The 27,947-nt window shown below is 46.7% G+C and overlaps 1 protein-coding gene across 2 annotated transcripts in view; it reads right to left on the bottom strand.

The window, feature by feature from the left end:
* Nucleotides 1–27,947, bottom strand: part of MAPKAP1 (MAPK associated protein 1) — a 928,195-nt gene that overhangs the window by 366,051 nt on the left and 534,197 nt on the right. For both annotated transcript variants that reach the window (XM_086924702.1, XM_086924701.1), the window contains one exon: nucleotides 1,343–1,452. In XM_086924702.1, coding sequence (XP_086780828.1) covers nucleotides 1,343–1,452 — 110 coding nt within the window. The remainder of the gene's footprint in view (nucleotides 1–1,342; nucleotides 1,453–27,947) is intronic.

Genomic DNA, 27,947 nt, shown 5'->3' on the forward strand with positions numbered 1-27,947 from the left:
TGTGAGTGGTGAGGCTATGCATCACACGTATGGCCCAGCCCAGACATTTCAATTATGGGGTGTCACAGTCTAACTGTGTATTTAAGCCATGTAGGGTGCATATGCAACACTTTGTTGTAAGAAATCAGGAAATTACTTTCTATGATGTTTGCAAAATCCTAAAGAACTAGAGTAGATAAAGGAGTTTGTTAAAACAAGCAAATCAGTGCAGCCTCTGAATGTTTGGTAAACTGCCACAAAAAAGAGCACTTGGCACACATCTCAGCCAATTCTCATATAGCACCGTTGAAGACTGAAACAATAAGAACAGTTAATGGCGCAAACCCAAATTATGAGCCATGGGAAAGTTTCCAGACGTAGGGTAACTGGAAAAGAAACGCGCTACTTATTACTCCAGCATCAAGATGCGCAATTATAATTTGGGAGGCATCAATAAATGGGCTATTTTCAGGTGATGTATCAGAAGGGATTATGTTGAGTTATCTATTGGTTGGCCCAATTCAACACTTAAAGTCATGTACCAAGATACACATTCCTGAGACCGCCAAGTGTGTCCAAGAAAGCAAGTGGCTAGTTAAACCTTTAGTGGGGCTTTGATGTGCTGGATAGCAAGGATCAATCTAAGTTTAGGGACTAGCCATACTTCTTATAGCTCAAACTTTAGTTACACGATTGAAGAGGAAGCAGCTGAAGTCACCCATAGGCTTAGCTTAAGGAAACAGAGAGATAGCACTGAATATGTGGGAACCATCGCTTAAGAATTCTAATATATATTATTAAACTTTGAATGCAAGAAATGGGTGTACAATAACAAAACAGAACTACTATACAACTAGGTTGCGCCTATCACCTACCTTGAGCCCAATCTCATTATTTCTCATGACTAGGAAGAAGAACACAAAAACCACACAAATCCAGTCTCCAAACACCAACCGTATGCCGTTCTATTGGTCCCAGCTCTTCGTTTTATAAGGTATATCCTTGACACACTTAGATACGGAGACTGAATCCAACAGCACTGAAAGCAGAGCTGTGCAGGTTTGTAAAGCTTTCAGTCACCACTGGGATGTGCATGAACTTGAGAATGACTTTTCCAGTACAGTGATGCCTGAATTGCCTGTTCACAACCTGGGCACACCGTACGCATGTGAAGCCATGCTGCCCGGTATGGCCAATGGCCAATGAAAAATCATGGTTATGATATATCTTCCATCTACAATGCTATGCTGAAGACACACTACCTTATGCATGGGGTGGAGGGGGTTAGTGAAGAACAGGAAGACAGTGGCCCAGTAATCATGCTGCAGCATACAGCCCGTAGCGTAGTGGTGAAGAGCCCTACCTGAGCCCCGCTGAGATCCTTTTCTTCGTTTCAATGCTTTCTGCAATATCTCTTTCATGGTGACCTTCTGGCTGTCCACCTGGATAAGTGAGAATCCGTGAGCAGCATTGCTGGAAGAAAAGCAACAAAAGTATTCATTATCAGAAAGCGTTGTCGGATCAGGCGTCAATGCTCCGCATTCAGACAATCACAACAGGTCAGCAGTGGAGCCAGGCAAGAGTTCTGTCTGAGAGGAAGTTGTGCATTCAAATCAAGGAAGCGATACTTAAGGCGGGAACAGCGGGTTACAACCTTCCCCCATTACCCCTCATGCTCTGGGGCTTTATACGTTGGCAGGGAGCATGCTTAACGCGCCAGACGGTTTAAGAAAACACAAAACCTTCACATAGTTGTGTAAAATGGGATTTCAGAAATCCCAGAGGGAAAATGTACAAACCAACAAATCTTTCATTTTGTAATTATAATTTTTTTTGAGTATGTACTCCAAACTGTAATGACGTTCGTACGTTTGAATGTTCATTGAGTGTGAATTCATTTTAAATTACGATTTTTAGCAGAATAGTGGAGGGCGGGTTTTAGTTCATGCATTGTTTTTCAGGGTGTGGCTTATGTGGCGAGTGGGTCATGGGGATGCTGGGCCAGACCCTTGTGAATCCATCCGTCATTTAAATTTTTTCTAACTCTCTACTTATTTGCAGCTGAACCTCATTTGCCCTCTACACCCTCCCTTCCATCTTTTGTCCAAAAAATGCTAAACTACGCTTTCCCAGCTGAATTTGGGCAGATTTGTACTTTAACTCAAATATAAAATATAAAAGTGTTGCAATATTGCTGCCCAGCAGCTTTTCCAGTTTGCTATTTTACTTGCAAACATAACGACTGCGGGCACGCTTGCTCCGAGGAGGAAATATAATACACCCGTACTCGATTGAAGCCATGCCACTACTTCCAGATCAGAGAGGAAGGCTAGGGATACAAAAAAGTCTTATGAACAAAGGAGTCTTAGCAATCACTAAAACATTGAAATGCGAGGCAGTCCATATGCCGATTCCGCAGATAAGATTGAACTGTTCCTTGAAAACATTCTGACTGAAACTCTTGGAAGCCAAAGAAGAGTGAACAAGCATTAGAAATGCAATAGGTCTCGCAGCATTAGAGTTAGTGCTTTTAGAATTGTTAATAGGTTTTTTGTTGTAAATCTTTTGCATTTTATTTTTTTGTAGGCAATGCAAAAGAATTACAAATCAAAAAAGCAATAAGCAAATGTAAAAGCTTTAACTAAAAATCCTGCGAGACCTATTGCACTGTGTGAGGGTGAGGGGTTGAGGGTGAGTGAGGGTGGGGGTGAGTGAGGAGTTGAGTTTGAGTGAGGTGTTGAGGGTGAGTGTGAGTGAGAGTGAGTGAGGGTGAGGGTGAGAGTGTTATTGTGAGTTAGGGTGAGGGGTTGAGGGTGGATGAGGGTGAGGTGTTGAGGATGAGTGAGGGTGAGTGTGGGGTCGAGGGTGAGTGAGGGTGAGTGAGGGTGAGTGAGTGTGAGTTATTGTGAGTGAGGATGAGTGAGGGTGAGTGAGGGTGAGTCAGAGTGAGTGAGGGTGAGGTGTTGTGGGTGAGGTGTTGAGGGTTAGGTGTTGAGGGTGAGGTGTTGAGGGTGAGGTGTTGAGGGTGAGGTGTTGAGGGTGAGGTGTTGAGGGTGAGGTGTTGAGGGTGAGGTGTTGAGGGTGAGGTGTTGAGGGTGAGGTGTTGAGGGTGAGGTGTTGAGGGTGAGGTGTTGAGGGTGAGGTGTTGAGGGTGAGGTGTTGAGGGTGAGGTGTTGAGGGTGAGGTGTTGAGTGTTATTGAGTGTGAGTGAGTGAGGGTGAGGTGTTGAGGGTGAGTGAGTGAGGGTGAGGTGTTGAGAGTGAGTGAGGTTGAGGTGTTGAGGGTGAGGATTTGAGGGTGAGGGTGTGAGGTGTTGAGGGTGAGTGTTTGAGGGTGAGGGCGAGTGATGTTGAGGGGGTGAGGTGTTGAGGGGGTGAGGGTGAGGTCTTGAGGGTGTGTCATTGAGCGTGAGGCTGAGGTGTAGAGTGTGAGTGAGAGTAAGAGTGAGGGTGATTGAGTGTTTTAGTGTTAGTGAGGGTGAGGTATTGAGGGTGAGTGAGGGGAAGGGTGATTGTGGGATTGAGAGTTAGTGAGGGTGAGGTGTTGAGTGTTAGTGATGGTGAGGTGTTGAGGGTGAGTGAGGGTGAGTGAGGGGGAGGGGGAGGCGTTGAGGATGAGTGAGGTGTTTAGGGTGAAGTGTTGAGGGTGTGGGTGAGGAATTGAGGGTGAGGGAGGGTGAGTATGGGTGAATGTTTGAGGGTGAGTGATTGAGGGTGAGGTGTTGAGGCTGATGTTTTGTGGGTGAGTGAGGGTGAGATGTTGATGGTGATTGAAGGTGAGGTGTTGGGTGAGGCGTTGAGGGTGAGTGAAGTTGAGGGTTGTTGAGTGAGGATGAGTGAGAGTGAGGGTGAGTGAGTAGTTGCGGGTGAGGTGTTGAGGGTGAGTGAGTGAGGGTGAGATGTTAAGGGTGAGTGAGTGTGTGGTGTTGAGGCTGAGTGAGGATGAGTGAGAGTGAGGGTGAGTGAGCATTTGAGGGTGAGGCGTTGAGTGTGAGGCGTTGCGGTTGAGTGAAGGTGAGAGTGATTGAGTGTGAGTGAGTGTCAGTGAGGGTGAGGTGTTGAGTGTGAGTGAGGATGAGTGTGAGTGATGGTGAGTCAGGTGTTGAGGGTGAGTCAGGTGTTGAGGGTGAGTGAGGTGTTGAGGGTGAGTGAGGAGTTGAGGGTGATTGATGTTCAGGGTAACTGAGGGTGAGGGTGGATGAGGTGTTGAGGGTGAGGTGTTGAGTGTGAGTGAGGGGTTGAGGGTGACTGAGGGTGAGTGAGGGTGTGCAGTTGGTTGAATAAGTAAGAGAGCCTGGTAGTAATGCAGGTTATGGCTTCCGGTAAGCTGGAAGCTTTGAGTAACTCTGCGGGTCCCTCTTTGGTATTTCGCTTCCACATTGGTCCTAGGCAGGCACATGTTGGAGGGAGAGAGGTGGGAGTGGCCAGCCTTGTTGACGTTTGGTGTCCAGGTCTGCGTTCAAGTGAAGAGAGTTTATCTGCGCTCCAAATCAGCCACATTCAGCACCAAGCAACAGCGCGCGCCGCCTCCGACGACAACACTCAACACGTCTCTGAACAATAAAAGCAACAACCATCCTGTGCAGGAAGAGGTTTCCAGGGCAGACCGGCTGCGCCCGAGCACGGCCAGCGCCGACATGTTATCTACTGCTGCTCCCAATGTGGTTCCAATCAGGGCTTGAATGAATCACGCCAGTGTGGGAAACCGGACCCGGGGGCTGTTTCTTTCATTCACAGGGAGTCCGGCCCTGCTGCCGCCTGGACAAAGACACCCCGCCCACCAGACCCCCGGAGCAGGACCACTGGGCGGCAGGGAGGGAGCCAGGAGCAGCACGAGGGAGCGTCTGCAGTAAGGGAAGGAATGGGACGCCCTTTGTGTTCACTGGGGGCTGAAAAGCATTAGACAGCTCCCCCCCCCGGAACATAACCGGGGAGCGGTGTAAGCAACAATCACAGGCAAAGTGTGGTTATGGAAAAAAATGCATGTTTATTATACACAAATCCCAGGATGGGAGGGGGGGGGTGGATTTCAGTGAACACAAATACACGTGAAATTGTGCCGTCTATGGGCTCATACATAATTGAGGCTCAAGTATAAAAAGAATTCCATAGCGCGTCGCCCCTCTGTTACAGTTCTGTCTCTAGCGCCATGAGGCAACTGAGGCATCTTGCTCCGCTAGATATGACTGAACTAATTCAATAACCTTGACGAGTTCGTCTCACATGCGGCGATAGTTTTAATATAGAGGTAAAGAAGACTATTGCAGAGCATGCGATTCGATGTGTCCTCGAGGGAATGAAGCGCTAAACACTGATGCAAAGCAGACCTACGAAAATGACGGCGTGACATGCGATTCGATGTGTCCTCGAGGGAATGAAGCGCTAAACACTGATGCAAAGCAGACCTACGAAAATGACGGCGTGACTTTACGACAACTGACAGGATAAAAACAAGAAAGGGTGGAGGGGGCAGGGGAGGAGGGGTCCGGGGAGGAGGGAAGGGCCAGAGGGACTTGATGGGAGTGTGAATCACGCCAGTGTGGGAAACAGGACCCGGGGGCTGTTTCTTTAATTCACAGGGAGTCCGGCCCTGCTGCCGCCTGGACAAAGACACCCCGCCCACCAGACCCCCGGAGCAGGACCACTGGGCGGCAGGGAGGGAGCCAGGAGCAGCACGAGGGAGCGTCTGCAGTAAGGGAAGGAATGGGACGCCCTTTGTGTTCACTGGGGGCTGAAAAGCATTAGACAGCTCCCCCCCCCCGGAACATAACCGGGGAGCGGTGTAAGCAACAATCACAGGCAAAGTGTGGTTATGGAAAAAAATGCATGTTTATTATACACAAATCCCAGTATGGGAGGGGGGGGGGGGTTGATTTCAGTGAACACAAATACACGTGAAATTGTGCCGTCTATGGGCTCATACATAATTGAGGCTCAAGTATAAAAAGAATTCCATAGCGCGTCGCCCCTCTGTTACAGTTCTGTCTCTAGCGCCATGAGGCAACTGAGGCATCTTGCTCCGCTAGATATGACTGAACTAATTCAATAACCTTGACGAGTTCGTCTCACATGCGGCGATAGTTTTAATATAGAGGTAAAGAAGACTATTGCAGAGCATGCGATTCGATGTGTCCTCGAGGGAATGAAGCGCTAAACACTGATGCAAAGCAGACCTACGAAAATGACGGCGTGACTTTACGACAACTGACAGGATAAAAACAAGAAAGGGTGGAGGGGGCAGGGGAGGAGGGGTCCGGGGAGGAGGGAAGGGCCAGAGGGACTTGATGGGAGTCTCAGAAGTGGTTTGATACCTTGAATTACCAAGTTTGGTAGTCCCATTCAGAAGTTACCACAGCTGAGGTGTTCAGCGTGTAACTCTGTACTCGCTTATGGGGCTAAAAATCTCCCAGTAAAAACGACAATTGCAGACTTTTAATGCTAGAATATGTTAAACATGTTCGACTATACTAATATGCTGCACCCTGACATAAGACTCTATAGGCTTAATACATAAGACTGCTGTGGGGGTGAGTTACACACATTAGAAGGGGAGTTTGGTCTTTGCCATTGCTTAGAATAACAAGGTCGAGTTAGCAGTTTAAAACACCCCTTCCAGTATGCAGTGGCAGACTGGGAGTCACGTTTTACCTTATCCCACTCAGGGTGGTACAACAAGAGCTGCAGCCCCCGAGGGTACACTTTAACTTACAGGCCCTAGGTACTTCCTGGTACCATATAATAGGAACATACAAGGAAATTTGGCTTTTCCAATTTTGTTTAAGCCAATCAACCATACACTATTTTAAGGGTCAGACCATATGCACTAAATCTTGATTAAAGCATTTCAGGCCCAGTAGAAAAAATGGGGGAAATAGTGGGGGTGAAACCTGCAAAAGCCTGATTCCTCACAAAGCAAAACTGAAATGATGGTAATTAGGTTTTGAAAATGTTGACTGGTGGTATTTGTGTTGGACATTTGAGGTATATAAGTCAGTTATGTTGCAGTTTCTATGTAGCATACGTTCAATTACTTGGCTTCTTATGTATCTCACATAGGCTTGTAAACCACTAGTGTTGCATTGTGGTCTCTTTTGAGTGACGTTAATCGTGGCTGGGTAAATTATAGAGTTGTACAACAGTAAATTAAGGCATACAGGGGGGCGGAACTTTCTCGGGAACGCAATGGCCACCTAGACCCGGAGCTCCGCCGAATTCATGCACATATCCGATTAATTATCATGCCGCTGAGGTGCATGTGCGATAGAAAATAGCCGCAGGACTGCCGGAGATATTTTGGTGACCCTGGGGAGTGCTGGTCCCGCGGTAAAGTGCTAAATTGCAGCGGGAGGAGACGGACTAGGCCGCGAATCCCCGGCCCACTGTTGTTCAAGGGGCTGGGCGGCGTGACGCGATGTGCGGTGGCTGGGGAGGCCCTGTCCCGGTATGTGTGAGGTGGCGGAGGCTTGGCGCTGGCGTTCGCTGCTTCCGTTCGGCCAGAGACGGGAGGATATTGTGACCAAGGCGGCTGGAGAGCGGGGACGCAGCGTGAAGCCTAGGTGGTGGCCTGCACCCCGTGAAGAGATATCGTGTGTGACCCGGGAGCGGTGGTGAAGACATAGGAGCCTAAGGAGGCGAGCGCTGTCCTGGTCTGATCCTGTATTGCTCACAGTCCAGCCCCAGGCTTTGAGGAGAGATTGCTGTGTATATCTTGCATGGCCTCAACTGTTCATAGACGTGCCCTGGATATTTAAGAGACCACACTCGATAACCATTGACAAGTGCAGGGAAGGAAGTGCCGGGAGCGCTTGTGGTCAAGTGTACCCCTCCGGTCTGCTGTCGCTGGCGCACTCTGTGCCTACACTCGCTTGGCCGGCGGTGGACCTACCCCTAGACAGTGAGGCATTGTTGGTTCCTTATTTGACTGGCCCCTTTGAAAATCGGAGTCCTTAAGTAGTGGCAATGGAGGACGGAGCAGTGTCTGGTGATGTGAGCACCTGCGTAGTGATATGGGCTTATTGACGCGGCCTTGTTCCGTTTCTGTTGCGGGCGCATGAAGAGGTGGACCCCGCAACTAAGTGTGGCGACGGCCCTGTAGCGTGACGGAGCCAGGCTGGAGTTTCACAGACCGGCGGAGGCAGTATAGCCGGGGTGGCTGGGTCTATTAACGGTCCGTTCCTCTTTCAAAGAACTTGCTGGCTGGACACTTGCCTCAACTCTGCTGGTCTTGCGTCACGGGTCTCCAGAGACTCTCCATTACCCCAGACATGGGCAAGGAAGACAACTGACAGGATAAAAACAAGAAAGGGTGGAGGGGGCAGGGGAGGAGGGGTCCGGGGAGGAGGGAAGGGCCAGAGGGACTTGATGGGAGTGGTGGGGAGGAGGGGGAGGGTATAGAGAGAGAGAGGAGGAGAGACAGGACAGGGGGAAGCAGCAGAGACACGGCGGGTAAAATAAACAAACAAGCCTTAGGGAAGAGAGGGGAGGGGGGAGGAGAAATGCGACACGGCGGGAAGGGGAGGGGGCGGAACGGGGGCGGAGAGGGGAGAGAGAGAGTAGGCAAGGGTAAACAAACACGGACGTGCACGCGCCCGTGACTTTTAAGGTCAATGCGCATGCGCATAAGCTTAATGCGCATGCGCATTGACCTTAAAAGTCACGGGCACTGCAAGGAATCGCCACGATTCCTTGCAGTTAGATAAAGAGTTGATGAGCCCCTATAGTCTCGCTTGCTCGATGCGCATGCGCATCGACAGGCGAGACCTAAAGTCTATGTTTGGAATCCTGTTCTGTCCAATCAAGGGGAGAGAGAGAGTCAGCCACTCACTATGCATTATTTTTATTTACAATACATTTCCAATGTACAAAATTGCTATTTACCAGGGGTCAAACAGAGAAAAGGTGGTAGTAGTTAGTGCCATACCTTCGCCTATCCACTCACATTACATTTTTATATTTAGTGACTAAGTGAAACTCACAAAGTCGGTGATTTGCCTGATAAAAGACCATGGGCCTGTCCTCTTTGACTTATGCCAGACACCGTTTTGGTCACTTTCAGGCTTCAGCTCAAGACATAGGCATAAATAACACTGCAGCGATATTATAAACGTCACAGATTTCATTGGTATTTCACAATGTTATTTCCCAGATGAACTTGGGGGACGTTTGAACTTTTTCAAAGAGATTAAGTCCTTTGGTGAAGGGCTGGTAGCCACAGGGGTGTTGTAGGCATCGTTAAAGGACTACTATCTGATAAATGAAACAGCAGTCTGGAGTCGTGACTGGTGGTCTGGCCCAGTAGAAAGAGTAGAATGACATGAAGAGCAGTAGGCGTGGTAAAAGGACTATAAAGACATGTGTTTTCCTTCTCTTATGGGGCAGCCCTGCCGAGTACCACTCATTAGGGGTTAGACTAACACATTTTAGTGCTGGTTTCCACATCACTGTACTAAAATATATTCGTAATGCATACAAAGCTCGTTAAGACACTGCGGGGATCAGAAGGTGCTTCAAACAAGGTGCTTCAAAAGTAGTATGCACGCAGTGCTTATGCGGTCCACTTCAGTTCTGCGTGCCAAAATGTTTACAGCTGAATAGCCAACGGGTGGTCTGGGGAACTTGTTCTTATGGTGACCCAGTGCAGCCTTATACTAGTCGGATACATTCTTTCTGTGCCGCGGGGCAAAAACAAAGTCTGCCCAGTCTGACAGCCCTCCCAGGCCTCTGTGAGACACAAGTGGTTGCTGCCAATGGATATCTGGTGGGCGGGGTGGATAGGTTGTGACAGAGGAGTCTGAACAAATAAGCAGCAAGCGATTGGTCCAGCCTCACATGGATTGGGCAGCGCCTTCTGATCATTCATCAGTCCAGGTGGCAACATGACCAGATTGTTTTCCCCTTCATGCTGCTCCCACGCTGGCAAAGAGCTACACAAAGTCGCTCTCCTGAATGGACGGAGAAGAGGAGAATGGGCTGGGTGAGTGGGAAAAATCAGAGTGCACCAGGAGTTAGAGGAAGGCTCCAAATAGCCTCAGAAAAAAAGTGTTTGTTTTTGTGTATGGTGCAAGCCACCTTGTCAGTGTGCATGGTCTCAGTCCACTTGCAGCTCTAGCGAGACGGTACAAGATTGCTTAAGGGTGATTGTTCTATAAGTGCTGGCCCAATGCATAAATATCTCCAAATACGGATTTGAGTGCTTCACTTTTTAATGTGGGGGTAGAGAAGGTCTAACTTCAATTGCTTAAACATAGGGGCTAACTGTTGCAATATTTGCATATTTTAACCAAAAGAACCAAATGCCCATTAGACAATGACCTAATTGGTGTGACTGGAAACAATGATGTACAACAAAGTATACCCACAATGGTTTACTGCATGGTTTTAGTCAAAAAATTGATGATCTTGCGCTTATCCTTTTAAGATCGCATTGATAACTTTTCATTACACAAATCCAGGAGACTTTTACACCTTAATGTGAGAGATTACACTTTCACCTCGTCCCCACTCCATAAGTACTAGAATCAATTATTTTTGGAAAAACCCTCTGTTCTACAATCTACAAGCAAACATAGTTCCCTGCAGCATGACGGATCATGATGTCATTGATATTAGCATGGACTTGGGGCTTTCAAGATCTCTGAAACCGCCTTGGAAATTCAATTTTTTTCGTATATGTACCCCCAGAAAAAACAAATACTTTGTTCTTACGTGGAACAGTTTTTAAAGGATAATGAGCATTCAGTCACTAACACACATACACTTTGGGGTGACGGGAATGCATTCCTAAGGGGTATAATATGAGAGATACCGCTGTTTCAAAACAGCATATGAACACCGCTCGAATTAATCTCAAAAAAGAAATCTTAGCTCTTACGGTCAACTTCTTTCAATCACAGTAGTATTGAAAAACCTTATTTCAACTAAATTTGCTCTCAACAGTCTTTATACCTCCTGCTTACTTCGGATTTGTCATTGTCATTATGAACGTAGTGAAAAGGCTGGGAGATTGCAACCTATCAATTACGTTGACAAGAATCCTCTAGCGTGATCTCTGCTATTATAAACTCTACTGGTGTCTTACTCACTGATGTCTTACAAATAGTGCCTCAATTTCAGACATTTTATGAAACAGTATATATATCCATAGATTGCTCAGACTGTTCAGAGGAAAATATATTTTTTCTCCAAAATGAATCTTCCATAACTAACAAAGGAACAGAGGGGTAAGCTGGAAGGGGAGATCACAAGTGATGACAGTTCTTCTTTCTTTAGATGTGAAAAAAGCCTTGGACAGTGAAGAATAGGTTTGTTTATTTCGTAGTATGGAGAGGAAGGGTTTTGACAGTGACTTTCTTACCTTAACTAGTGGTATGCACCATTTACCCACAGTTACATGTGATGGGTTTATGTTTCCTTATTTTAACATTTATCGCGGTACTAGGCAGGGCTGCCCACTTTCCCCTTATTATATCTCTTGGCTTTGGAGCCCTTGGCTATAACTATACAATCTAATACAGATATCAAGAGAATTGACAGCACTGATGGGGAAAATCAAAGCTTTTTATTATGCAGATTATTTTCTTCTCACACTCTCACATCCACAATCCTTGGCAACTTCACTAATCTCTCAACAAAACACTTTTTCTAGATTCTATGGATCTAAAATTAATTGGGCTAAATGTGAATCTCTAACTTTGACTCCCATTACTACTATCGCTACCCTCAGCGGCCTTCCATTCAAATGGCTACATTCGAAATTAAAACATCTAGCGATTTAGCTTCATGATGGTCTGAACGATATGATTGCTGATAATCGGAATCCCATTTTTGAGCAGAACACAAGAGATTTTCAACGTTGGACAAACCTCTACTGATCACTGTGGGGTAGGGTTCAGATGATAAAAAATTAGCACAATTCCTAAATTCAACTATATCTTCAGTATGATTACACTCTTCATCTAAAAAAATAATTTCAAAACTTTGCAATTAACCATCTCTTGGTTTCTATGGGGCGGTGACAGATCTCGCCTGAGTGGCTCAAAGTTACACTCATAATCGACTAGAGGAGGCCTACGCCTTCCTAATTTGGAATATTATTGGTTTGCACAATAATTGGCCCACTCTATTTACATGTTACATACTCATAGGAATATACCACTTTAACTTAGGCTTGAACAATCCATATTCCAATCAGACACAGATATGGTTGTTTACTATACTAAGAAAATATTGGGAGACCCTGTGTGCTAAATGGTCAATCCGTTTTGACCAATAGATTTACTATGTATGGACAGTGTTAATATCAGGATTTTTGGATGAACTCTCAGGAAAGACTGGGGTTTCTATGCAGTATTTAAACATTCATGGTAGTGAGTAGTGCAGAAAGGAACAAATTAGGCTAAAGTGTATATAAAAAAATATAACAATTTATTAGGTACCTCCCTTAAGCAGGGTTACATTCTAAAATTAAAAACTTTAAAAGCAATAAAAACAATGTTATTATGATTTACAAATGACACAATATACATAGTCATGCAAAGTCAAAAAGACAAGAGTCGACGCGGCGTTTCGGTGGTTGCTACAATGGTTTCACCTTCTTCAGGACGTTTTTTTTGACTAGGGTTTACATCAAGATCTTCGAATTGAAGACTTCATTGTTGGCAAGACCCTCTTTTATAATGGTGTCTCGTTTCGGCTATTGTCCGTTAGAATGAAGCAAGACCTTTTCTTATTATGGTTGCCTTATCCTTTTGCATTGGTACAGAGGAGCCACCGATATTTGATATAGTAGGTTGCTCTTTGTTGGTACTATTTGGGACTCCTTTTTTCATTGGAATCACAGAAAGGAAGCGGTTTGTTCCTCTGTTTTGTTCACTCTACGGTAGGATGCTCGAAGGGTGACTTGTTTGAAGATATTATTTCTTGACTGGCTGATACGGCCTCCCTGCTCCTCTGTAACCGGGTTTCCATCGATTTCCGGTTACAGAGGAGCAGGGAGGCCGTATCAGCCAGTCAAGAAATAATATCTTCAAACAAGTCACCCTTCGAGCATCCTACCGTAGAGTGAACAAAACAGAGGAACAAACCGCTTCCTTTCTGTGATTCCAATGAAAAAAGGAGTCCCAAATAGTACCAACAAAGAGCAACCTACTATATCAAATATCGGTGGCTCCTCTGTACCAATGCAAAAGGATAAGGCAACCATAATAAGAAAAGGTCTTGCTTCATTCTAACGGACAATAGCCGAAACGAGACACCATTATAAAAGAGGGTCTTGCCAACAATGAAGTCTTCAATTCGAAGATCTTGATGTAAACCCTAGTCAAAAAAAACGTCCTGAAGAAGGTGAAACCATTGTAGCAACCACCGAAACGCCGCGTCGACTCTTGTCTTTTTGACTTTGCATGACTATGTATATTGTGTCATTTGTAAATCATAATAACATTGTTTTTATTGCTTTTAAAGTTTTTAATTTTAGAATGTAACCCTGCTTAAGGGAGGTACCTAATAAATTGTTATATTTTTTTATATACACTTTAGCCTAATTTGTTCCTTTCTGCACTACTCACTACCATGAATGTTTAAATACTGCATAGAAACCCCAGTCTTTCCTGAGAGTTCATCCAAAAATCCTGATATTAACACTGTCCATACATAGTAAATCTATTGGTCAAAACGGATTGACCATTTAGCACACAGGGTCTCCCAATATTTTCTTTGTATTTACTCCCCTCCCTGTTACTGAACCAGGGTAACTTTCCAATTTACTTTTTTGGTGTTTACTATACTAAACACCTGAAATGTACAAATCCCACTAATTCTATTATCTATTCTTCACAATAGGCATTCGCATAAGATTATGACTACTCATATCCGTCTTCACTATCAAGCCCCCTATGGAATAATGCAGATATTACATACAATGGGGCTCAACTCAATGGGTCTACCTGGGCTCGACATAAAATATACTGTATCTCTGATGTGATCAAGCATCTGCCCTCGCTGTAAGTGTGGCTAAGACTCACGATCTAACATCTCAATCTCCAATTGCACAATATCTGTACACTTGGAAACATTTTAAAGCCACTGTTTCTGGCCTATGCACCATTTTAATTGATTGCTGATTTTCTATAGAAACCTCCAATGCTTTAAGATCATGGTGGTCCTCATGTTTGAATATGGAATTTACGGACAAAGCATGGAACATTGTATTAGAAAACTATTCGAAAAGACTTAGCGACTCCAGTCAAATGTAATTATTTCAACATTTTGCATAAATGGCACTAGTCTCCAGCTAAATTACATTCAGCTAAACTTAGTCCTGATTCTCTCTGTTGGAGATGTAGGACACCGGATTGTGACAGTTCAAATGTGGGAATACTGTGGGAATGTCCCACTATTCGTCTATTTTGGCTTCAGATTGAAGACTATTTGAAACTACATTCCTCTATTAACTTCTCTCTCACAAAGCATGTATCACTTTTATGTGATACTTCTGAAATACCGCATATCTCCATTCATATCTTTAAATGGTTCTCCGCCGGCTCTCTGGCTAGCTACAATTAATATTTTATGTTTTTGGAGAACTAATATGATAACAACTCTTCATTTCTGTATTGCAGATAGGTTTGATGTGGCTTCCTTTGAGGAAATAATTTATTAATTTATAAATTGAATGATAATTTACATCAGTTTGATACTATACGGGCCCCTTTTAGTTATACGATGATTTAGATTCTTCATTGTATTTCAGTGTTGCTAGGTTTCAATAAGTCTGTTTCTATATCATTTACATACCACTTTTTCATTTTTGTAATAATATATTTAAATTTTGATGTCTCAACTTATCTTTGTACGTTACAGCGGTACTTTTGATATTTTTTTTACTGATGCTGCTTTCTTTTGTTTCGTTATTCTTTGTATTACTCATGCTAATGTCGCATATTGTACATTTGACACTTTGTTTTTCGTGCAGATATTTGATTATTATTGCCAAAATGTAATAAAGAATTGAAATTCAAAACAAATCTTGTGATTATCATACTTTATGCTGCTGCTCTGTATACTCTCTTAATTCCTCTTCAAAATTTAAAAACCTTTCGTTTCACGGACAGCACAGTACAGCATAGCCTCAGGTCGTGCTCAGTAGTTTAATGTTTTCAGCTCATAAATACCCCGGTTCTGGAGTTCATCGGCTTGAATACGAAAAAGGCTGTTTCACCCTTCCGTCCTCCCTCAAACAGAATACTGAGCACTATAAATTGGGTAATAGTGCCATATGCATGTTCCAACAATTGAAAACAGCAAAAGTATGACATTAAGTGTAAAAACCAAGTTATTATTATTAATGGGAAGATTGAGTAATATATCAGTTGGACCTCCAGTTCTGCTACATAGGAATTAGGAATTAAAACAAGATTGTTTATTTACACGTCATACAATGTTATTTGATATTTTGTCATTGCAAATAACTTTTCCAGTAGATATTTTGCTTCATAATATCTACTAGTAGAGGAATGAGCATAGCATGATAAATCAAGGCATTGGTGGAGGTGCCCATAATGCAAGTTGAAGGACAAAGCAGTAATGTCCAGAGTTATTTTGGGATGAGGTTGTCTGCATTTTGCAACAAGAGATATCAATTATATTTTACATTATTTTCGTTGATAAAGGGACGGCAGCGAAATTAATGAAATCCCACAAGCTGCTACAGTCACGTTTCCACCTTTCAATGAGTTGTCCTTCAATGCTACTCAGTTGGGCTTGAACTAAAGTTTAGGAACATATTTATAAAGCCAGAGATGTGCAACACACCATGAATTAGTTCTGTCCTTTGCTCTAACAGCCCATACAAAACAGAAAACTACAAATCCCAGAATTCCAGTACATGCTGTTGGCTGATAGACATTTGGTACTGGCCAAAGCATTCACACAGGAAAGGGGCAAATCGGCTCAAATTGTAGGGAACACCTCTAACGCCCTGCCTGCGTGCTTGCTAGTTCAGGACTATGATCTTGCATGTTAGTGTGCAATCAAGAAAAATTAAATAAATTAAGGACCGAATTCACATAATGGTGACTTCGAAGGTGGCCCCGTAGGAACTGTCTGTCGTGGCACAGTGGTCACCTTTACTTCCTTGTCCTAGCCAAGGATGCACACTGCAGTGATGTCATTGTAAATGAAACAGCCAGTGAAGGTCGGTTAAAGAACTTCCATACACACTACAGGAGAGCTGCAGGATTTTAAGCAATTTCTAGAGAATTATATTACACAAGAAGACAATTTTAAAAAAAAGAATCCATTTGCATGAATGTACCAGCTCTCTTTCTACTCGTGGTAAAATGTCACTCAGTGTCACACTAAAGGAACTAACATTTCTCGTTCATAAGCAAACTGAGACTTGGGAGCTATGATAGGGTTGTAAATAATCTTAGTACAAATTCCAGTCTCTGTTACTTTTCACGATAGTTTCTGTAATTACACCTGCTTTAAAGGCATTCAGCAGCAGTGTGTGCACCAGACGGGGCATGATGTGTATAAAACGAAGAGCTTTCTTTTTGGGTCGAGCCTGGGCAATGCAGGCGCTGCTCCACGAGGTACGCTGTGTTCACATATAGACGAAGCTCCGCCCACATTTTCATTGCCTTGAGTCATTGTCCTTTGTAAACGGTGTTTCATTGGTCAATAGACTTAGTAGTCCCTCCTTAGTACCGCCTTGTCTCATTTTGTAAGCTCCCATGAGGACAGCCCCTTGTTACATGTGTTGTTACTCAGTAGGCTTAAAAAACAGCCTCCAAGCACGATTTGATTAACTGGTTTTCTCATGCCTGCTGTTGCAGGCAGAACACGCTCTTCCCCATTGTTTTAATTTTATTTTTTCATAGCACTACAGGCACACTCATACAGTGGCGGCAGTGCCTTTGGTTTATTTGCAGCGCCACACGCAGCTGCATGATTTTTTTTTTACTGTTTATTGACTTTTATTTTTATAACTGCCCTATGCCGCTTTTCCACTACATGGCGGCAGAGCCCTTTTCCTTAGACAAGTCTCGTCTAAGGAAAGTGCCGTAGCCGCCATTAAAGCGAAACCGCGGCATGGGGTGTTTTTACGACAAAAAAAGCAATTGTTTGTCAAGTTGACAAGCAAATGCTTTTTTGTGTAAAAGCCCCCCATAACGTGCTTTCACTTTAATGGCGGCTGTGCCCCAGACACGGGCTCATCTAAGGAAGGAGGCGCGGCTGACATTAAAGTGAAAACGCCGCATGGGCGCTTTTACAAAAAAAGCATTTGCAGTGAAATAGGTCTCGCAATTACAAGAGTTTTGTAAATGCGAGATCTATTGCATTCCAAATGCTTGTTCTCTTAGAGCACACTAGTCTTTACCTGAATGGCATGAACGTTGTCGAATAAATAATAACTGATCTATTTCACACTCTGCTTCTGAATGATGAGGCAGAGTCTAAGAAGAGAACAACAAGGGCTCCCAAGGCTTCATATATAGTGTGTACACTTATGGCTCTTACACCTGATCCTACATAGCGCCAAGTACAGACGCCAAGTACAGACCCCACGGGTTTCCATGAGTGGCTCTCTAATCCCACTGCAGGGCTCTAAGAAGGGTGTCAGTCAACACAGATTATCTTTATGTGGGGGTGTTTATATAGCACAAACTCGACCCGCAGGTATCAGAGCGCTTTACATGAGCACCAGTTACGTTACAGACTAACACATTCATTTTGTTGGGCACAGGGAGATTAAGCAGGTCTTTAGCCCTATTCGTGCTGATGACGGAACCGCTCCGTCATTAGCTGCGGTGGCGCTGTGCTGATGACGGAGCGGTTCCGTCATGGCCCTGCCGCCGTGCCTGCGCGGCGCTGATTTCACGCCTGCACGGCGCGTTCTATTGAGCGGGAGCCATGACGGAACCGCTCCGTCAAGAGCACAGCTCAACCGCGGCTGGTGACGGAGCGGTTCCGTCACCAGCACGGCCCCGCCTCGCGGCCGCCCCACCCCCTTAGCACTCCGGCGGAATAGCCGCCGCAGTGAAGGGGTTATGTGGGCCGGGTCTCACCAGTGCTGAGCACCGGCAGTTTAACGGGGGGCTTCGAAATGGGTCTCTATCGGGCTCTGTTTTGTGCCCTGGCAAAGGCAGTCCGTTTTTTCCCGACTGCAGTGACAGCAGGCACATCATGTGCGCTGCTCACACTGCACACTTCTCACTAGTTGAGAAGTTACAGCATGAATTCATGCCAGGTGAGCCTTGTAGGGGAAGGGAAATCCTTTAAAGAGAGTCATTTTTTTCTCTGGAATGCCCTTCTCTCTTTGAAACTCAGGAGCAGCAACACAGTTGTGGTGTAACCAGGGCTTTAAGTGGAAACTTTTTCAATTTTATATACAAGCCATAGTTACTGCTTATGCAACTAACAACCACTGACAAAGCCAATAGTCCTGACAAGTTGGGACGCACAGTATACTAAACACAGATTTTTAGCTTACGTGTTTTTAAGCCACGTTCTCAATTACATTGAGAGGCCGTCCAGTTTTGTCATCCCACTTAAAGTCCTGAGATTAAGTGATTGACCAGAATCACGGGATGTCGAGCGTCCCTCCTTGAACCCAGCTAGTAAAGTCTAAGCAGAGACAATGTACACAAAGCAGCAGCTCGCCTGATACAACCCTCTGGTTCACTGTCAAAGAATTCAGGATTCACTCTCAGAGACAAATGTCATTGTTTCAGCTCAATCCACAATTGTTCAAGGGTCTTCAATAGTTTAAGGTAAATATCTTTCAAAGATAAGGGAGACTCGTCATTTTACGTGTATTGCTGGAGTTCAGAGTCCCCTTCACTGGGCCGGGGAAAAAGGTCCCCCCTTAGCACTTGCATAATGCTGCATTACTGGTTTGGGCTTGTGGTGGGGTAGAAGGAAGGGCACGGAGACCAGACCTGGGTATATAGGGTTTTATTTTTATAAAGATCATTTTCTTCCTTAGTGTCAAGTCTTTCCCGGGCTAGAATGGCAGGGTCCATGATTTCTCTGGCAAGGGATGGTCTTTCTGGGTCCTGGTCTTTGCAGGGACTTCTTCTGGATACAGACCCTCCAGCACGGGACATGTGAAAAAGGAACAACAACAAAAAAAATATAGGGAGGTCAGGGATTATATTCTCTGGGGTTTACAACCACAGGGGGGAACCCGGGGTGTGTAGGATCACCTGGTCCGCTAGTATATATAGTGCTTTAGCGTGCTAGAGCAAAGAAGTGAGGGCCCGTTTCTTGTGGGGAGCAAAGCACTCGATTCCTTTATCCGAGATAGCACCCGAACATTGACTGGTTCACTGCCCGCCTCCCCATCCAGCCTGACATACGTTCCCGTATGTGGCTGAGCCACACTCCTCGGTGAGTGTGGCTGGGCGGTTCATGGTGTGGTTTTCTTCCAGGCACAGCAAACTCCGTCTCTCATCTCCTTCGTTCGCCCGTCTTCTTTTCTCGTGTTCATCCGCTCTCCTCGGCAGCACGCAAACTCCTCAGTGATGTCACACGCCGACGACTTCTCTTCCTCACTTTTCTCCAATCCCTGGAGTGCCGCGTCATCCGGGGGTGTGTCTTCCTCCTGGAAGCTGTTCTGATTAAAGGGGCTGTCTCCGAATTCTTTGCGCCGTCCAGTCCACAGTTCGGCAGCGTCCGTTCTCCACTCGTTCTGGTAGGGGTGTAAAGAGGGGAGGGGACGGTCAGCGATCCACCACTCTATTTCAGGTGCGTTTCCCTCGGTAGGTCTAGACCCCCTTCTACAGGGCTCCAACACTACATTTTGAGTAAGGCATGAATAAACTTTCATCTCTGCATTGGACACAACCTCCTTGACTTGATTCGCTTGCACTTCAAAAATCTTAATCCGCATTTACTTCGGTATCTAAACTTGTGGATTATTTTAAATGGCACCGAGATGGAGCCTGGCACAGAAGAAGGAAGCCACACTGCCCTTGGCATTCTTCTAATTCCAGCTTACTGATAGGGCTAAGAGCCTGAGTCCCTCTAGAAGACAGCATGGCTTGTCACTGCTAGATTCCTGTAAGGCCCCTTCAGTCACTAATATTATTATTATTCTTAATCGATTCTTGGTATAGTGCATGGCTACCCTTAGGCATCCCAGCGCTGGTTTGGGATCAGATCACATTCATATTCTACTGCAGTTTATGGAAAAGCCACATCTTTTGTTGCTTCCTGAAAGAGAGGTGGTGGGTGTGGATCTAAGCTGCAGGGGGAGTGAGTTACACAGGATGGATGCATTGAAGGAGACCCTGCTTCCCCCTGTTCATACCCTTCGAATCTTCGGAACCTTGGCTAGGAACAGATTGGCAGATCTCAGGTTCCGTAGGGGACAGTGGAAGGAGAAAAGAGTGGAATGTATTTTAGGGCCTGTGTCCCAGAGGGTCTTATGTGCGATGCAGAGTGATTTAAACATTATGCGTTCTGAGATGGGAAGCCAGTGCAGTGTACTCAGCGCTGGCTTAGCGGATTGTTTTCTGGGAATGTTATACAATAGTCTGGCTGGACAGTTCTGTACCACCTATTACTACCTTTGAGGTGCCCAGATATAGTGTGTTGCAGTAATCCAGCCGGGAGAGTATTAGTGTTTGAACCATCGCTCTGAGTACGGTTTCTGAGAGTAGTGGTAGTATTTTCCTTAGTTGCCTTAGGATGCCAAAGCATGTGGCTGCTACTTGTACCGCTTGGTGGTCTAGTTTAAGTGACTTATCCAGCCAAATTCCTAGGCTCTTTATTTTATCTTTAGGTTCGGGGGTAGGTCCCAGGCAGCCTGGCCATTTTAGATCTAGGGGGCCACTTGCTGTATTGCAGAGGATCATTAGTTCAGTCTTATCCCTGTTGAGCTTCAGATAAGACTGATCCATCCAGATGGCCACCTTTGTCAGACAGGCCTCGAGGTCGATTGTGCTACCGTCTGGGTGGTTGAGGGCCACCACCAATTGGGTGTCATCTGCGTATGTAACTATCTGGGCTCCATATGGGAGGACTAAGTCAGCTAGGGGTCTCAGGTACACGTTGAATAGGGGAAGGGCTCAACGAGGACCAGGGGCGCAACACCCATTGGACTCACCGGGCTTCAGCCCCCCCCGTCGGGATGAGACAGATCCCGGGCTCACACACAGCCGCACCCGAACGTTTCACAGTCTTTAAAAGACCATTTGAATGTTAATTAGGCCTTGCTGTTGTTTCACCCCCTTCTAAGAGCCCCTGCAGCTCCACTCTGCCTACTGATTAAAGGTTCAGCCCCCCCGAAATGTTTTCTTAGCCCCACCCGAAATTCGTCTCTAGTTGCGCCTCTGACGAGGACCCCTGTGGAACCCCTCAGGTGAGGGGAATCTTTCTCGAGGTGTGATTGCCTTCAAATACTTGGAATGTTCTGTACGTGAGAAAGTACTCAATCCAGGAGAACACCTTGCCTGTCACTCCCACCTGTTTAAGTCTGTCTAATAGAGTGCCATGATTTACCGTGTCAAATGCGGCACTCAGATCAAGTGGGATGAGTGCCACACTACCCCCCTAAGTTAAGAACTATCAGGTTTAAAATCCGATTTAACCTTTTGTAATGCTTTATTTGGGTAGAAGATTTATAAAGTGCTGCGCACCTCCTCGGCAAGTTCAGCCCGCTCTACAAGTTAAGTTTTATGCATGAACTCTGCGCTCACGATCGCCCGCACAGGCGCACATGCCACTGGCATCCATTCTTCCCGGCCGCAGTCCAGCTTCACGTGCCGCTCTTCATTTGGCGGCCCCCAGGCGTACAAGGTATGTGCCGAGGCCGGGGAATGAGAAAAGAAGACACGCCCCCAAAGCTGTAGCCCCGCCTCCGGTACTGCACACGTGGGGGAGAGGGGCATGTCTCTTCCCCTGTAACTGGCCTGGAGCCCCCTCAATCACCATATGGCTGAGCAGCATCAGCGGTCTCCTGGACACTCAGTCACTGAACCTCTGCTGGGCCACAGCCACGCGTCACCTCGGAGGCTAGAGCCGGGCTCTGGCACATCTTTAACCCCTACACTGCGGCGGCTATTCCGCCGCAGTGCTAAGGGGGCGAGGAGGCCGCGCGGCGGTCCCATGCTCGTGACGGAACCGCTCCGTCACGGCACGCGGGTGAGCTGTGCTTGTGACGGAACGGTTCCGTCACGGCCCCGCCCGCGCTAGAGAACGTTAGCGCAGGCGCGGAGTTCGCGCCGCGCAACCGCAGCGAGAGGGCCGTGACGGAACCGTTCCGTCACCAGCACAGCCCACCCGAGGCTTGTGACGGAACGGTTCCGTCACGAACATGGGAGGGGTTGAAAGTGTATTCTACTGATCAAAGCCAACCCAGAAGGAAAGGAGGCCCTTCAGCTTACTGACGCTGGAGTTCTCTTATGCGAGCGACCCCTTAAAAAAAACAGCCAGGCTCGCATTTATGTACGCTATGGCCATAGTAGCAGAGTGACAATGAAACGGCGAATCATTGATTTCCAACTTCTGGTTCAAGCAAAACATATATACCAAAAAAAAAAGCAAAGGCCAGCCTGTTGATAACATGCAGGAAATCATTTGTTTTTAAATTAAAAAAACAACAGAAAATGCCTGCTAACACTGAAATATTAACTGCATATTTACACTGACAGGTTTACTCGGGTGGAAACAAAGAATTTCTTTGTGAGGTTCAAAAAATTGTATAAGCGGTCCGAGTAAGCCGAGCGACTCACAGCATCCAGGAAAACTCACAAACATACGCATTTACACAAGATGTGTAAATGGACATTGAGAATATTTCTATGCATGTAAACGCCCAGCAAACATGTAACACCGGTTAAACTATTTTTCTTTTTCTATACTTGGAAAATATTATTCCATCTGGAGAAACTCCCTTCTTCCTAAATCTCCACAAATTATAAATGAATTCCGTTCCTACTGTAGTCTGGGTACAGATTTTCTCCTGCTGGCAAGATGACTTGGGGCCTTATTACGAGTACAGTGGAGGACCGCCACAGGACCTGCGCCGGGATCTGGGATACCACAGTGGTGGTACAGTGGTCAGGAGCAGTGATATGCTGCTGGTGCAGCTGCAGCACCGCCGAGAATATTAGGAGTTGCCTGTCCATCGCCAAATTCATGGAGGTGAGCCAACCATGAAAAGGGTGGCGGAGAGGTAACTATGGGGTCCTCACAGGGCCCACTGCTGCTTCTGAGCCTGGGGGTGCATGCAGTAGTGTGGAAAATTAATACGGTTTGGTGAACATTATCTGCGCCATCTTGCCTTTTTCCCCGATGCCACACTTTTTGTCGTACACCCCCCCCCCGCCATTTTAGCTGCCTTGATCAGAACCATCCTCTGCACACCCCTGACCCCCAGCACGGCTCTTCACCCTCACAAGCACCCCCACGCACTGATCACTCCCGCTCTCACATGCCTTGCGCATAAGCGGCAGCCATTTTGAGCACCATGGCCCCTCTGCCCCTCGCTGATAGCCAGCGCGTCTCACTCTCTCTTAGCCCCGCAGGCATCCCCCGCATGCTGACAACCCCCTCGCTCTCATATGCCTCGGGTCGTAAATCCCTCTTCAGCGCAGCTCTGCCTCGGAATCCCATCCTGTTCCCAGCGCGACACCTCCCTTCATCCCTTTCATGGTCCCGGGTCCTTTGATACAAACACCTTTTTTCCTGTGTGCCCGTTCGTCTTCCTTGTTCCCAGGCTGCCACCTGGCCCTGCGGATACTGTTTATCACACACCCCCGTACAGTAGGAAGCTTCCCCCATTAAAGGACCTTCGATTTGATCAAAGCCCCCACCCTATGAGATCCGATCAAACTCCACGCATTCCGTGAATCGGTGGAATGCCCAGCTGCGCGATAATCATCACCTGTTGTGACCGGGGCGGGGACTTCAACTGTAAATGTGTGGGAACGGGCTTGAAGCGGGGATTCCTAGGATGCCTTTCCGTACATCAAAGTACTGACAAGCATATGTTTCATGTAATAAAGCAATAAACCTGTGTATAAGAGGCCAGGCCTCAGAGATGCGGTTAGAGCACCTCGTGACGATACTTGTTGTCCGAATTGATGTGTTCTCCTCCGGAGAGAATAAACCCTCGTTTCCTGCCTTTCAGTCTCCAGCGCCTGCCTCTTCATTGATCAACATTTTGTGGGTAATAGAGGCGACACCGCCGGGTCACTGGTTGTCTAGCCACCCCTTTTACAAATTGGCGTCCCAAGCGTGGGGCCCATCAGCGACTCGTGGATCCAGTGGGAGAGGTCCTGACGACAGAGTGAACGACTGCAACGATCGGGAGGTACCCTGTCCGATAGACCCTCGTCTGACAGCCGATCATCCGAACTTCACTGGTTCCGAATAGACCTCTCTCGAGTGATCTACGGTCCTGACTGGGAATCATCAGGAGTGCCGCGAGGATTACGAAGAAAAGAGGACGATCGGGCGCTGGATTCGGAAGACAAGAAACTGTCCATACGGTCCGGGTAAGGTCGTGTAGACACGACGAATTGCGAAATAATTGTTTGATTGATTAAAAAAATACTAGTATTACCCTTTGTTGAATCCTTTGGAGTTTCGCTGTCGGCAAACGGAGAAACAACCAGCTCTCTCTTTGCAAACAGTGAAGGATAGGTAACGCACCCGTCGTGCCTATCTTTCTCCCCCACTGATTAATTGCCCCCCCCATTGATTAACTGTTACAGATTATTTTTCCTGGAGATTCTCTGTCTGCAAACAGGGAAGAATAGGTTCCCTCTTTGCAGATAGTGAAAGGGTAGGTAACGCAGACCTTTGCGGGCCTACTTATTCTCCCCATTGACCATTTTTGATTAATATTGGTTCTTGAGGTATTCACTGCCTGCAAACAACGTAGAATAGAAATATTCTGTCTAGTCTTTGCACACAGTGATAAGATAGGTAGTGCTGACTATTGTCCCCATTGTGACCCGTCATGCCTGTCTTCTCCCCACTGATTGGTAGCTGGTTCAGCCCGGACCGTTTATTAGAGGTGGACCATCTAGCTCCGCTGGAAGGCACCCCTAATAAAGAAATGTTCACAAAGTATGGATTAATTACCATAGCTTATAGTAAGCTATGGCACAAGTATACCAAAGCAGATCAAGAGAAACAGTGGCCACTGGTAGGATCCTTCGATCTTGACAAAATAGAAGCGTTAGAAATAGCCCTTCGTAGTAGCAAGACAACGCCTATTATGCTCGACAGTCTCGGTATGTGGCGCAAAGAAGCAATGCAACGAAAGGAAAGAGACGAAGTCGGAGTAGGTAAAGGAACGCGACAGACAACCTTCCAAGCGTCTGGTAGGCAAAAGGAAGGGGCAGCGACAACGCAGTTCCAAGGATTAGACACAAAAGGGGAACAGTGTAAAGGGCTGTACAGACAGGACAACCCCGAGACACAACGACCCGATAGTAACCCCCCGACACTACGCGCAGGACGAACAGACTTAAGGCAAAACCAATGTGCTTTTTGTAAAAGCCTCGGGCACTGGAAAGCCCAATGCCCGACTCTACGGAACATAGGTAAGAGCGGAGGGCCGACAGAAATAACAGGCCGGCAGAAAGGGAAAAGGCGCAAGACAAAGACGAATCAGACTAACACGGACAGGACGGATAGAACCACTACGTTTGATTATGCCCGATGGCACAGATTTCGTCAGACCGATTTCAACGACATGTTTGAGTTCTGGGACTGATTACTCTCTGTTGCCCCCCCACTCTGAAAAACAAAAAGCAATTACAGGCCTGCGTAGACAACGCCCCGTTAGAAAAAGGACTCAAGGAAGCCAAGTCTCTGTTATATAATTTAAGATTTAATTCCAGTAATAGATAACACATAACCAACATAGAATGGAACATTAGTAAAACACTCAATACAATGCATATTACGCTCACTCCGGAAGTTCCCAAAATGTAGCAGGTCACTGGTCCCGCCCATCCGGAAGGTGAAACACACAGCACGTGTGGGGCGGGGCCTGCCGACAGCCATAGACCGAAGAGGTCGCCGGTGAGAATGTCCAGGAGGCTCCACGGGCCCGGCATGAAATGGTCTTCCCATCCTCTCCTTCCTGGGGCGGTGTCCCCCGGGCCACGAGTAGGGAGGGGGCTGATGCAGATGACCCCCTCCCTCGTATCGCCTGGTCCGGCCATCGCAAATTCCTCCGCTGAACTGGTGCAGGGTGGGCTGGGAGGGAGAGGCGGCGCGAACGAGCCTCTCCCACCTCCACAGGTTGGAGGTTTCCCAGCCCCGGCCCGGCGCCGAAATCCTCCAGCCGGGCAACGGACCTATTTGCGCAGCACAGAACATACAATGTCCGACGGACCTATTACCGCAGCACAGAACATACAATGTCCGACGGGCATACTTGCGCAGCACCGGACATACAATGGTCCTCCAGAGTACTCGCAGAGTCAGGGGTGTAGGGTGGTCATCATGTACACCCCTGATTCGAAGGAACAGCGTGGGGTGCACTGGGAGAGGGAGGCGGCGCGGACGAGCCTCCCTCACCTCCCCAGGTAGAGGCGCCACAGCTGCACCCTAGCGCCCCGAGCCAAATGTCCTGCTCCAACGGCACGGTGTTCCATTTTTTCGCCCCAAGAAGTCTCTTCCACTCTTGAAGACACAACGAAGGACGGCTGCTGCAGGGTCTCAAAATGGCGTCTGGGCCCCCTGGAAGGCGGGTCCAAGCCGCTGGAGTAACATTGTCCGGTATTGTAACTCGGGCACTTGCCCGCCTGGGCACGAGTCCCCACCTCCGACAACATCCTCACAGCTCTGAAGATTCTACCAAAGTCCCAGGAGCCCTCGGCCCCTACAGGCTTCTGGTGGGGAACAACTGCCTTGATCACTCACGAAATGACCACGACATAGCCACAAGATGGTGGTGCTCTCGTGTCAGCACCAGCTTCAGTCTGAATCATCCAAAAACATTGTGGGCTAACGAATTCGAGTAAGTTCCGGCTGAACCTCAACGTGACCCGGTAGGGAAGATTCTACCTCCCTCCCCTTTTGATTAACGGTCCACATTACCAGCCCCTCTGTTAGCACAGGTTTTTGAACTGCCGAAAGGGACTCTGGTGCAACCGCCGGTTGTTGGAAACATTTTGCCCCTGATACTACTTCCGGACTAACACGGCATCGCCCAAAATGGCACCGGTGTCAATAGGAACTTACGAACACCTCGTGGTGTTCTTTAGCTAATAAGACTTGATGTTCTGAGATATGTATGTGAACCTTTGTACACTTGACGAAAAAGGGAGGAGGGTTCACTTGGTGAACATTTAAAAGGATCCCGTTAAAATGTTGATTTCCAGGTACAATTTATTGTGATATTTATTGTAACCGATACATAACGTCGCTCATGACGCACAACCACGTTATACATCTAGGAAATGTGATTGCAATTAGTCTGACTGTGTTTCCATTTATGAAATAAATGCCCCCTGATCCCTCAACTATTAATAGACGTTTTTAGTTTCTTGCAAATAATTAAGTAGGCCCTTTTAAATGTTTTTATGCTGCAAAATAGCCCCCCTACTGTATGTGCTTCAGCCATCGCCATGTCCGGCCAAATACGATTGCACTCTCATATTTAACTTACTGAACGATTATGCAAATAAAGGTTTTCCAATCTATGAACAGGTATCGCATGCCTTTTTAAATGTGGGATTAGCGGGAGGGTTTTTCTGTGCGCAACCGTTTTTGCTCTCTTTTTGAGGTTATTAGAAAATGGTTGTTCGGCCCCGGATTGATGATCGAATCTAAGGTATGATACGCTGCCTCCAAATATGCGACCAGGCGCAGGAACTAACGCCCGAAGAAGGACCTCGACTTCTGAGAACGGGTAAAGTGAAGCGGTGTGAATGATAGAAGGTTATAAAGGTATGGTGCTCGAAGGTACTAAGGAACAGGGTTGGCCGAAGAACTGAT

The sequence above is a fragment of the Lissotriton vulgaris genome, chromosome 5, assembly GCF_964263255.1.
Source record: "Lissotriton vulgaris chromosome 5, aLisVul1.2, whole genome shotgun sequence".
Classification (NCBI taxonomy): domain Eukaryota; kingdom Metazoa; phylum Chordata; class Amphibia; order Caudata; family Salamandridae; genus Lissotriton; species Lissotriton vulgaris.